Source organism: Narcine bancroftii, chromosome 6 (assembly GCF_036971445.1).
Source record: "Narcine bancroftii isolate sNarBan1 chromosome 6, sNarBan1.hap1, whole genome shotgun sequence".
Taxonomy (NCBI): domain Eukaryota; kingdom Metazoa; phylum Chordata; class Chondrichthyes; order Torpediniformes; family Narcinidae; genus Narcine; species Narcine bancroftii.
The window spans coordinates 8,181,547-8,195,422 of record NC_091474.1 but is presented as its reverse complement, the minus strand read 5'-3'; the positions used below and the strand labels follow the sequence as shown (position 1 = coordinate 8,195,422).

Below are 13,876 nucleotides of genomic sequence, written 5' to 3'. Positions count from 1 at the left end.
AAATGCAAGTAGGCTTTTTCCACAGAGGTTAGGCAAGATACAAACCAGAGATTTATCTTCTGAAGCATTTATACCCAATGCTGAAATCTCCCTATCATTTGTATTGTTCCCCTTAAGTCTCACTGAAATTTGAGACTATTAGTTTCATTGTTCTTGACCACAATTCAAAAATTTTAACCCTGCTCCCATCACTGCCATCCACCAGCCCACTTCTTATTCTCTCTCTTTCCCGCTCCATCATCTTCAATTAAAATGCACTGACTCAAAGCTTCCAAAATGCCCCTTTCTTAGGCAAGTATTTTGACCTATCCAAAATCCCCATCTTTCCTACTTGTAATGAGAGGGTTAAACCAGATCCTATTTAAAATTGTCCGCTGCTCAGTCCTAAACATGAGGAGGCATATTAACTGGAAATAGGCAAGATGGAGCTCTGATAGGAGCCTTCAAATCTGCAGACAGCAAGACAAAGGAATGTGACATGATGAGATGAATTTGCTTATGGGAGCAAGCGAGGTTGGTTTGGATAACAAAGTATGACATTTTTTAAGACGTACAGCACTATAACAACAGGCCCGTGCCATTCAATTAAACCCAACGACCCCCCCCATACATTTTGAAGGGTGGAGGAAACCAGAGCACCTGGAGGAAACTCACAAAGAGACGGGGAGAATGTCCAAACTCCTTACGGCCAGTGCCAGATAGGAATCCAGGTCATTGGTGCTGAAACAGCATTGCACACACTGCTACTCTAATTCGTGACAAAGAACGTATTAGTTTTAAGAGTGATGACCACCTTGTATGTGTAGATTAAGAAAGAAGTGCAGGTTATTGGATGATGCAGGTTATGAGTAGAGAGTGAGCTCATAGAATTTCTCCTCAGCCTAGAGTCAGTGTCCAGGACCTTGGAGACTCTCCAAGGCAGAGGAAACCAGAGTCCTTGACCAGCAGAGGGCCAAGAGACTAGCTGTTTATTAATTGTTATGCTGTATGTTAGATTTGTAGTTTCATTCATCTTGTTAAAAAAAAACTTTATTTAAAGATTATAATCAACTTACAATGAAATATAACAAAGAAATTAAAAAAAAAAATTAATATAAAAAAACCTCACCCACCTTCCCATCCATTCAGCCAGCTCCCTTAAGGGGAGCCAAATATATAATAAGTATAGAAAATATTTCAAAGTCTTTCTAAATTCATAAATTCCAAGTAAGGAAGCCACATTTGAACAAAAAAATTAATAATTATCATGTAAATTATGTAATTTTTTCCATAATAATACAATTTCTCAACTCATTATGCCAGCGGATAATATTAACTTCCACCTTATCTTTCCAAGTACTAGCTACACACTTTTGTGCCACAGATAACACTAGATGACAAAAGCAATTTGAAATTTGTCCAACCCTAATCCTTTCAAAGAAACCATATATCCCAAAATAATAAATAAATAAATATTTGGGGGGGGGGCATCGATGGGTCTAATGGTAACTTAATTTTAAATAATTTTTCCAAAATCAACCTAATTCCTTCCCAAAATGATTGTACTTTAACATAGGACCAAACTGCATACAAAGAGGTTCCAGTACATAATCCACATCTAAAACAAGACTCCGAATGACTAAACCCATACTTTTTCAATTTCTCAGGAGTCAACTATAAATGATGTAAGAAATTATAATTAACCATTCCATATCATACATTGGTCACTTTAGTTACACTATCATGACACATAGCCTCCCAATTATCTTCCAGGAAAATATAAGTTAAATCACTTTCCCATTTAATCCTAGATTTCTCCCAACCTGGCTTATCCACAGCTTCTTGAAACAGTTGATACATATCTGAAATATTACCTTTCTTAGGCACAGAAAAAATTAAAGACTCAAATTTCATCAACATGGGTAGATTCATCTCTGTACCATAATTATCTTTTATCAAAGCTCTAACTTGATAATACACAAATAAAGAATCAAATTTCTCCTGCAATTGATTAAAAGAAAGGAATTGACTTTCAAAACAATCCTGAACTATCATTATACCCTTAAAATTTCATCTCTTCAAATGATTATTAAACAATGAAAAAGGAATAAGCCGATTATGATATAACGGGGTTTGAATTGGTAACTTACCCTTTGATCCTAAAGCTCTGTTTCTTTTAACCCATATCTTTAACAAATGTTTTAATACCGACATATTACATCCCCGCAACAAATTCACATCCCACTTAAATATAAACTGGTGCATCTCAACTTCAGATATACAAGCCATTTCTACCTTTGCCCAACTCGGGGGATGGCCCATATCCATCAATCTACTAATAAATTTCAACTGAGCTGCATCATAATAATTTTGAAAATGAGGTAACTGCAATCCATCTAAGGCATATTTCCATGCAAGTTTAAATAGAGCTACACAAGCTAACTTCTCTTTCCATAAAAACTCCCACACTGCTCTATTCAAATCCTGAAAAAACCCCTTTCAAAGTAAACATGGTATAGACTGAAATAAATATTGAATGAGGAATAATATTCATTTTAATACAATTTACTCAACCAATTAATGTCAACGGTAAATCTTTCCATTTAATCAAGTCCATTTTAATCTTTTTTAATAAAGGGACATAATTTAGTTTATATAAGGACTGATAATCTACACTTACTACCACTCCTAAGTATTTAATCCTATTGGACCACTTTAATTTTTATAATACTTTTATACTCTGAATAATCTCCATCCCCAATTGGCAATATTTCGCTCTTATCCCAGTTTGCTTTATATCCAGACAATTCCCAAAACTTTAACAAACAATCTTGTAAATGTCTCAAAGACTGTTCCAGTTCTGTCATAGCCTCTAATCTCAAAATCTGTGAATAGAACTTCCAATTCTTTAACCTCTTCCTCCCCTAAAACAGGTAAATTTAATTTAGATAAATAAGATTCAATAAAACCAGCATCCTGCTTTCCCTCAGAGGTATATAATTTTTGGTAAAATGAATAAAACTGGTCATTAATTTCCTGAGGTTTATAGGTAACTATTGAATTCTTTTTCACAGCATTAATAGTTCGTGATGCCTGTTCTGTTTTTAATTGCCATGCTAATACTTTATGGGCTCTCTCAGCTAATTCGTAATAATGTTGCTTAGATCGATTAAGTAGGCACTCATACTGATAAGTTTGTAAAGTATTATAATGCAACTTCAACTTCATTAAAGTAGCTTTTTTTATCTTCTGTAACATCTTTCTGAAATTCCTTTTCCAACTCAGTAATTTGTTTCTCTAACATTAAACTTTCTGCTACATATTGCTTTTTAACTTTCATAGTATAACTAATAATTTGCCCTCGTAAATATGTATTCAAAGCATCCCACAGTACAAAATTACTATGTACTGAATTAACATTCTTAATCAAAAATAATGCAATCTGCTCCTTAACAAAAGTAATAAACCCCGGTTTCTTCAATAGCATTGTATTAAATCTCCATCTATAAGATTGTACCAACCCTGAACTCACACAAGAAAAAAAATAACATAGAATGATCTGAAATAACCCAGCTTTTATACTCAGCCTACAATACTCTACCCCAACAAATGTACTGAAATATTCTAGAAAATGAACCATGTCACGATGAATGAAAAGAAAAATCTTTCTCTGTAGGGTTCACTCTCCTCCAAACATCAACCAAATTCAAATCTTTCATCAAAGCTCCCGTTTGTGTTGCTACCTTCAATTTCCTTACACTTTTCGGAGATCTATCCAATAAAGGATCCAAAATACAATTAAAATCTTCCCCCTACCAAAATATTATTATTGGCCTGATTTAACAACAAAAAAAAGACAATCCCAAAACAAGTAGTAGTAGCACCCTAAAAATCTGGGTGTGGTAAAGCCCACTAGTGGCAGGTGACTAAAGGTTGCAGTGTCACCCACCCCCCCGCCCCCCCCATCAGACTTTCACAAAGTACGTAAACAAAAACATTCAACCCAGTGATTCCAGTCCCAATGATTGTTCTGGATCCTCAATATCGAGAAGACTTTGCATCAATTCAACTTTTTTCCCCATTCTTTCCATATTTTCCATTATTCCCATTTCCATTAACATTGACCCTCCTCTTAGGTGACAATGGTGACGATCGCCCATTTCCTCGTAAATCTGGCAATGAATTAGCAAAAATTAATGCATCCTGATCATTTTCAAAAAAACTGAGATTGAAAGTTCCCATAAAAAACTTTCAATACTGCCGGGTAACGAAAAGCAAATTTATATCCCTTTCGCCTCAATACTTCTTTAGCCAAGTTAAATTCTCTACGCCTTCTAATAATTTCTGGACTCAAATCTGCATAAAAAAACCGCCCTATTATTTTGAATCATCATTGAAGCCTGATTTTGTCATGCTTTCGGCACCGCCATTCACAGTATTATTTCTCTGTCCTGATATTTCAAACAACTAATTAAAACCGCTCATGGTGGTTGGCTTGGGAATGGTTTCTTCCTTTATCCTCTATGCGCCCGATCTAACTCCAGACCATCCAGAAAAAAATCATTGCCCAACACTTCTGGGATCCATTTCTTAAAAAAAAAACTTTACCGGGTCCAAACCTTCTATATCTTCCGGAAGACCTACTATTTTGACATTATTTCTTCGACTTTGATTTTCTCATGAATCAATCTTCTCCAATAATTCCTTCTTCTGAATCCCCCAGTTTACAAAAGAATCCTCCATTTTTTTCTCTATTACACTCCACTTGATTCTTGTATTCAAAAAAAGCCTCTTCAATCTTTTTCATGTTATCTTGTACAGTGTCCACTGATCTTAAACATCTACTAACATCACTTTTAACGACAGTAATATCTTGCTTCACAAAGGTTATTTCTTCACACATAGTGTTCATTTTAGTTCTCCTTTCCAGAAATCCTTGAGTCATCTCTATTGACATATTTTCCATTTGCTGAGTAATCCCTTCCAGAATTGTATTCCACAGCAGCGGACCAGCGAGGGGTTCAGTGGCTGAGGGAAACCTGCTCATGGGAACCAGGTATCAGAACCAGGACTTGAGAGGGTTCTGAAGGCAAGAATCCATTCCAGGTTCCATCACCTCCCTTTGAGGCCTACCTTCTTTAGTCTCAGTCCCCAGTTCTTCAAATTCTAATAAGGTTGAACTCTCTTCCTCAAGAGCAATAGGTCCTCTTCCGATCCGGCGACGGGTCTGGACACCCGACGACAGCGTGCCGACCTCGTCAGCGTGCCGTCGCTCGAGTTCCCCCACAGCCCACACCTTATCCAGTAGTTTGCGGACCCACCACGCACCGTGCATGCCCAGCAAGGTCACCAACCGCGCAGGTGCATCTTCCGACACAACACTGCGTGGCCCCAGATCACCAGGCAATTTTGCGGGATGCGGCCCTGTCCTCACTCGGCCGGCCCGCCCGCGCGCCTGGATTCACGAGCACGCGAGTCTGAACCGGCCGAGCTCGTCGCTGAGCCAGCGCCATCTTGCGGATGTGTACGCGGAGCCGGTTTGATACTTAACCGGACAGGAGTCCTCTGAGGCTTGGGGGCTCCAGTCGACGACTCCATGGCTTCAACTTGGTATGTAGGCCTCAATTCTTCAACACTTTTGAAAGGCAATTTCTTTTGCAACTGAGCTTTTGATTTTTTCACATTTCAATCCTCCACTCTTCCAAAGTTTGTAAACTATATTTTTAACCACTTTTATAACTTTTAAAATCGGGTATTTAATAATCTAACTGGGGAAGGTGGAACCACACGTCTACCCTCTACGCCATCTTGCCACACCATTTCATTAATCTTTCATTTCAATAAAATACAGTGTTATATCCATGAATCAGTCTTCGTCGCTCATAAATCAGATCCAGGAAAACCTGCTTATTTTATTTTGTTTCATTACTCACTGTCCAAATTTTAGTGAAGTGTCTGTAACATCGCTCGGCAACAACCTTCTATAATGTTCCTGAGTTGGCAAAGAGAATTTCCAAAGAGTACAAAAATAATTGACACTTCAACGCCGGCATTAACCACTTATTTTGGTGTCTGTTAACATTTCTGTATAACCAGACTAAAATGTAGAGCAAAGGAGGCCTGAATGAGCCCAAGGATATCAATCATTAACTTGTAAATAGAAGAACTTAATGTGGCCCAATAGTCATCAGGATTTTTAAAACAGGTTTTTTTAATAAAGTTAATGGAATTTGAATGATTTTAACTGAATTCATACTTAATTTTTTTAATATGCTTTGACGCCAAAGAGATTCAGGAAAGGAATGAGCAAACTACATTGCTGGGATTTACCTCGTGGAACCACTATGTCTGCCAGGCGCATTGTTGGCTCGATGAACTGATCAAATGATGGTTTGACAAATTTGTTGTACTGCTTGATAACTCCTTCAATGTCACGCCCCCTCTCAGCAATATCTCTGCGTAGGCGTCGTACCAAGCGAATATCTGAATCCGTGTCTACAAAGATCTTCATGTCCAATAGCTGAAACCACAAAACAGCATTTAGAGCAAATAGCCAGTCTGACATGCACGTAAATTGCATTTTAGAAAAAAATCTTGCGTGGAAAATGAAAATGTGTCTTTTGAGGATTATTTGTATTGGTTCTTGGGAGCAGAGATAACAAAAAAAAAGCACGCTTTTGTGATTTTCTTTTCCTATCGCCACAAATAAAATCACCTTTTTGATGTTCAGAGCAGGCTAACCACACTTGTGTTTCAGTGAGTTGCAAAATTTTCCAAACTTCTTGCTTGCTTTGAACACAAAAGCTTGGTGGGTCAAATATGAAGCTGGTTATTTATGATCAGGCTATTGAGTGTGAGCAATTAAATTATGGTTCCATGCTCATGAATTTTTTTTTTAAATTTAGAAATAAGCACGGTAACAGACCCTTCTCACATATGCCTCTAAACTATCCCAATTAACCTACACCCCCCCCGTACCTTATGAAAGGAGGGAGGAAACTGGAGCATCCAGAAGAACCCCAGGCAGAAAGTTGAAACTCCTTAGAGACAGCATTGGATTCAAACCACGGGGTGCTGGTGCTATAATAGTTTTACACTGACCTTGCTGCCCCATCTGAGAATCAAGTAGATTTTAAAATCTCTTTCAACATGTTATTTCACCTGTTAATCAGCTACAGGTTTTGGCTCCAACAAAAATTTTTCTTCTGTAACTAAGATTCTTTGCAAAGTTTTGGGTTAGAACCATTCATTAAAAGAGGAGACGCAGCCCTGCTCCTCAGGTTTCCACCACCCAGTCCTATTCCTGGCAGCTCTGTACAGGCTTTAAAGGTCTTGTTAAAGGAGCTGATGGCGTTTGCAAGTAAAATACAGCAACCGCAAGTACTGTGCCCAAGATGGCAGCACCATGCTTGGCAGCAGGCACAAGGGGTTGCAGACTCTGGGGAGCAGCGGACCGGCGCACGGCATCCGAAACAGGGAGAAGACCCACCCCACCCCCGGAGAAGAAGCAGCACAGGAGATGACCCTACAGGATGGTGAGCACAGCAGCGGACCAGTGAGGGGTTCAGTGGCTGAGGGAAACCTGCTCATGGGAACCAGGTATCGGAACCGGGATTTGAGAGGGTTCTGAAGGCAAGAAGTGCTCTGGTAGAGCTTCAGGCGCTGAAGGCTTCCTGGTCACATTGGAGGTTTGGATCAGGAACTTAGGTTGCCGATAAATCGCAGGAGACTAAGCGACTACAGAGGCTGCAGGAGCACTGGAAACGAATCCATGGATACTCAGTGACTCTCTTTTGCTTTCCTTTCTCTTATTGTTAGAGGCGTGGGGTAATGCTCCTGGTCACTCTTTGTTTGCCATACGGCAGGCAAAGGTTAAAATAGAACATTGAACAATACAGGGCCTATGGCCCTTGATGTTGTGCCGACCCATATATTCCTTCCTAAAAGAAAGTACTAAACCCTTCCTAATGAATCCCAGTTATTGAAGATGGGACAAAACATTTCCTCTACGGTCACAGTCAGTATTGGTGCTTGTCAAGGATGGGCACTCAGTTCCTTACCCTCAACATCCATGACTGTACAGCTAAATCCCCTTCCAACTTCATAATCAAATTTGGACTGGGTATCAAATAACAATGAAATGGAATATCAGATGGAGACTGAGAAAAAAAAGCACCATACCACTTGACTTTCAATGTCAATAAGATGGAGATAATCATGGACTTCAGGAGATGGGGAAAGAGTCCATAATGCTGTCCACATTAATGGTGCTGAAGTCAAAAGAAAATAGCTTCCAGTTCTTAGCAATAAATATTTCCACAGACCTGACCTTGGACAAGCACAATGACACAACAGTCAAAAGAGTACACCAATGCATTTACTTCCATGCTGACATCTTTCCAAGCACCCTTGCTGGGCAGCCAGAATGTACAGAATACTCCCAAGTTGGTCTCAGCAGCATCTTGCCCAGTTGCAACATGACGCCCCAGTTCCTGTTGTCAGTGCCCTGACTGATGAAGGCAAGCTTGCCAATGCTTGTTTTTTTAAACCATTGTCTACTTCACCACTGGTCACCTTCATGGAACTACTTACTGTACCTCATACTTGGCCAAGATATATTCCTTCTGCCATTCCTTGGCCCACTGTCCAAGTTCATCAGCTCCCTCTTTAATCCAAGATAACCTTCTTCATTCTCCACTACATTACTAACTGTACTGAATACACTGTCACACAAATAGTTAACAGTTGACAAACAACAATGGACTCAGCACAGATTCCTGTGACACACCAATGGCCATAAATCTCCAATCTAAATAACAACCCTCCACTTGTAGGCATACAGCACAGCAACAGGCCATCGTGTATGTCATGCAAAAAATAAAGGAAACTTGAACATTTTTCAAAATCATTACATGAACAAAAAATTACATTTGCATTTCAACTGCAATGCCTTTATTCAGTAGGTGGTGCTGTGATCTGTCTTTACAAATGTTAACTGAAACAGGAAGGCCTGGATTTTAAACGTGTGCCTGCTGTGGAATATTAATTGGCTTTATTAATCAATACATCTACACAGAAGTCATTCATGGAGCTCTGTAACACAATTACTTACCTTCAACTAATTCAAGATTTAAAAAATTTAGTTGATTAGGATGGCTGAGTAACAAGTCTCTGCATTGTGAGGGACCAGCAAGTGACAGAAATCTCAGAGGACACAAGAGCTTGAGTACCTGAATCCAGAAAAAGCAATGCCATGCGCATGACGGTGGGCGCAACGCCTTTGTAGCACCAGCGATCGGGACCAGGGATCGAATCTCTCTCTGTCTGTAAGGAGTTTGTACGTTTTCCCCGTGTCTGCGTGGGTTTTCCCCAGGGACTCTGGTTTCCTCTCATCATTCAGAATGTACCGGGGTTAATTGGGTGGCATGGACTCGTGGGCTGTTACCATGTTGAATGTCAATTTATTTTTAAATGAAGGGTTTCAAACACAGATGAGAACATTAAGTTTGCATTTATCTGAGGTACTCTGCAGCATTCCACAAAAATATTGGGAGTTACTTTGGCACAACACAACTTTGTTATCTCAATTTCTCTTCAGCCCACCCACTGCCTATGTCTCAAGGTTCAAGGATGCTTTTATTATCATCTAATGATACATTAAAAATGTAACATACATGATACACTTTAGCTTTTGCCTGTCAGAAAGCAGACAAAGAGTCACCATTAGTGTTGCCCAGAGCTAAGAAGAGTTCCTTCAGAGTCGGTGTGTTTGTGGATTCGCCTTCACCACCCCCGCTACTTCTGTACGGTCTGGCAACCCAAGCTCCCAATCCAAACCTCCGATGCAATCAGGAAGCCTTCAGCACCCAGTGGCCCTTTGTGAGCCTTTCTTACTCTCAGCACCCTCTCGAATCCAGGCATGGATTCTTCAGCTTCCTCAAGGCAGAACTTGAAATGGCCCGCAGGCAGATGTCTTTGGACACATACTGGGATCATACTGTACATCAGAATAAGTTGTATTTTCTTGCCTGCCCAAATATTGATACTTACCTTCAGTAATTCTTTATCAGCAAATGACAGTATGCCTTCAAAAATGATCACACTGGCTCCATACAACGTTTTCTATAAAAATATATATAGAAAATGAGTACATTTGTAGTAAACAAAAAAATAATAATTGCATGATTACTTTGGTGTTAAGGACATACAAAGGACATAATGATCTGACTTTATTGGAACAGTGGATCTTTTTTTCTGACCAAATCAAATTATTAGTGGGTTTAAGGTTTCATTTTGAGTAGGACTTTCCCCTCATTCCAAAGCCCTGGGCTCCACACCCAATTACAACACATTCTCTTGATAAGAGTGTTCACCATTGATTTGGTCTCTTTGATAATCTGAGGGCACACAATAACAAGTTTTGCTGTTGATTCACTTCATCTCACTGTGGACAGAAACCCTCCCACAAAACACATTGCCCTTTACTTAGATTGGAAGTATTAGACTGCAAAAGGTTAACATTCTCACCTGAAATTACCTTCCCATTTTAGCTAAAATTGTGAATGTAGGAAGAGCACCATACTTTCCTACAACCACATAATTCTCGTCTCTCTCTTTTAACTGTAAAAGCTGCAATGTCAGAATCATCCATTGGGTCATATTAATTGGTCACATTTCACTCAACCAAGATACAGGTACTAAGATATTAGATACACTTTGATGGTAATTTTGACTAAACAATGCTACTGAATGGTTTATTCTTCACAGTAAAATTTTGGAAGGGTGCAAAAAGGTAACAAATTCACATTTTACCATTTGTGTAAAGGATGATAATCCAGGAGCAGAGTTTCTACAAAGCAGAAACAGTTTAATAGATCACACTGGCTCCATACAAAATGTTTTCTAAAAAAAAGTTCTAAAAAAAGATAATTCATGAGCAGAGTTTCTAGAGTGAAGCAGAGATCAGAATTCTGTGAATATAAAGTTTGTGCATGAAGAAACAAGTTGGACAAGTCGCAAGAGCAACGATTCTGAACACAGGTTGGCTGAACAGTGGTTTTTATTTACATATGCAAGATAAATCACACAGGGATAAATCACACACTTGCCAGAAATACACGACACACTCTCAACTGTTTGGAGATAGAAAGTTTTATAATCAAGTTACAGCATACAATATCCATCATCCCTTGATATAGGGCAGGCATAGCTCGTAATTACTCTAAACTAGGGACAGTGCTTTCTAGACACACGATATACAGCTACCGAACCTTTGTCTGTGCACACCTTACCATTCGCTCTCCAGCGTCAGCAACGTTTTGCAACCTGGACTGAAGCTCGGGTTTGTCCCAGGAGAGGGGAAGGGGTGGGGGGGGGGGGGGTGGGGAAGTAGTGGGCTTTATATCAGCTGGAGAGTCTGGCCCAGGTATCGATGAACTAATTAAAGGAGCCATCAATGACCAGGTGTACTCTAGCCTGTGGGCAGGGCTTGACATTGATTGATAGATGAGGTGACGTCCAACTAGTTTTCCAACCAGCGAGGTCACATGACCCTCCACAATCCAACCAGGTTCCAGCTGGAGAGGTCACAAGCCCACCACAACAAGTTTTAATCATTTTTTTTTTGTTCATGACAGTGAGACACAAGCCATTCTGGTTAGACTGCATTCAACGTAATTGAAAAGGGCATGAAAAATCAGAAACCAAAATCCTAGGTTGATAGAAATATCACAGAAGGAAGTAATTTATCCCATATTGGTTCTCAATCTGAAACTATTTACTTAATGAATTTTTTCTGCTTATTCCATGAATTCTTTAGTGTTAAATTTTCAAATATTAATCCAATTTTCATTTAATTTATACTATTGCACCTACCTCAATAACCATACCACAGAACTAAATGCTCCAAGACACTCCTGTGTAAATTACAATCACCCCTTAATTCTTTCAGTGATAATCAGCCTTGGTTCTGACTAGCCAACCATCACAAAACCCTTCAAAACTTTGTTGAAATCTTTCATATGAACTTTCACTGTTCCAGGAGAAAAATATTTTTATAGTTTTAAATCATTCATATTTTGTTTACAAGGAGGAAGTGGAGGAAAATCTGAAATTTATTGAAGCCCAAATAAATAAATAAATCTTTGTCTCTCTTTCCTAGTTACATGCTTTGAATTTTATGGGACCCCAGTGGGGTGTATGGAATAGTAGGCCACAATAGAACTGTGGCCCAGCCAGTGTTTTGCAACAACGATCAATTTTCTTTCCTTTGTATTTTCAAAAATCATCATGAACCTAGCAATGCTGTAATTAGCTGTTCGTTCTTTTTATCCATGGCTGCATATTGCATTGAGCTTACCCATTCCTTCTTCCTGGAGTGCGACGTAAAATCGTACACCGGGATTTTTACACTTTTTCCTTGTTTCAATTTCCTCAGAGTGGACACGATGAGATCAAAGTCAAAAGCATCAGGATGATCAAAATTATACTCGTTGTTGGCAGCTCGTTCTTGCTGCTCTTTAGTGAGAACCTAAGGGCAAGACCAGAAGATTTCCATATGACTGAACAGTTGGAGAAACAGAAAGCAATGCGCGTCGTAAAGGCAAGAAGAAAAATTTAGGTCGTATGGCCAAGTTAGCTGGCACCTTGCTGGTTTATTTGATTTATTGTTTTTTTTTTCCCCCCACACTTGAGATCCCAGCGCATGAAGCTCAGGAGCTGAGTGCAGTGATCACGAAATCTGCCTTTTAATCTGCATCATTTCTACCATAATATAAAGAATACAGTACCTCGGCTATCAGAGATTTTAAACATTGGAATTAAATACATTAAGTTATGAGTTCCTAATAATGGATAAGATGGTACAGTCATCTGGAAAACACCTCTTTTTATGTGTTCTGTTACTATCCTATTAAAGATTCACCAGTTAACTTGCTCCTTCTCTACCATAGCAACAGATAAAATAACTAGAAAATCAAAGTTATAAACGTACCTACCTTGTAAAAAGAGTCTACGGATAGAAGCACAACCCAGGGGACATCCAAAGCTTCTATTATTTTTCTGGCCACTGTTGTTTTCCCTGAAGCACTGCCACCACACAATCCTGAAATAGGAGCACAAAACTCCGCTACATATTTTCTGACACAGTGACAGAAGACAGGCTTTCTTCTTAAGAATTTTTGAATCCCGTGCAGGAGATGAAGGAATAAGCAGCTACTAATTCTGAGCGGAAAGCTGGTCATTCAGGCTGAAATCACCCCAAATGCCAAAGTGGTCAGTGAACATCTTTGATTGAGGACATCATTTCAGCTACTCTGGGAAAGGCTTGATTTTTCTTTGCCATCTAACAGCAAAATGTTTGGGAAAACACGACCATAATTCTGAACTTGTGTGATTAACAGATCGCTATGGATATTTTAGTTTAGAAATTTCTTGAAGCGATGCGGCGAGTGGAAGAAACCACTACTTTGAACAATGCAATGTTTTTAAAATTATGAATAAAATAACTTAATTTTCTAGTTTAAATTCCTGACGATCCAAAAGTATGCAGAAACTTTCAATCACTCTCCAAGCACAATCTTTTGCATTTTGTTAGGATTTAACAGACAGTCATTGGAGGTGACTTTTATCAACAGAAAAATATCACCCTAGTTATTGTTAATGAAACCATCTCTTTAGAGTTTCACCCATTTTCACTTGAATGTTAAGAAATTTAACTGTGGAAACATAAAAGCTAGAAGGTACATTTCGCTCTGCAATACTATTGCTTATTGAAATAACATGCATCAGTAACATTAGCCGTTTACATTTGTCATGAGAGATTAAGTACATAATCATTAAGAAATGTGATCTTTCTCCAAGTTGATAAAACGACAAAAATTTACCCTCTTCAAAACAA

The 13,876-nt window shown here is 38.9% G+C and overlaps 1 protein-coding gene across 5 annotated transcripts in view; it reads right to left on the bottom strand.

The window, feature by feature from the left end:
• The window catches only part of LOC138735666 (uridine-cytidine kinase-like 1), a 110,156-nt gene that overhangs the window by 44,108 nt on the left and 52,172 nt on the right, over positions 1–13,876 (bottom strand). For all 5 annotated transcript variants that reach the window (XM_069883844.1, XM_069883846.1, XM_069883845.1 and 2 more), the window contains 4 exons: positions 12,975–13,081; positions 12,338–12,508; positions 10,030–10,101; positions 6,310–6,499 (listed from right to left, as the gene is read on the bottom strand). In XM_069883844.1, coding sequence (XP_069739945.1) covers positions 6,310–6,499; positions 10,030–10,101; positions 12,338–12,508; positions 12,975–13,081 — 540 coding nt within the window. The remainder of the gene's footprint in view (positions 1–6,309; positions 6,500–10,029; positions 10,102–12,337; positions 12,509–12,974; positions 13,082–13,876) is intronic.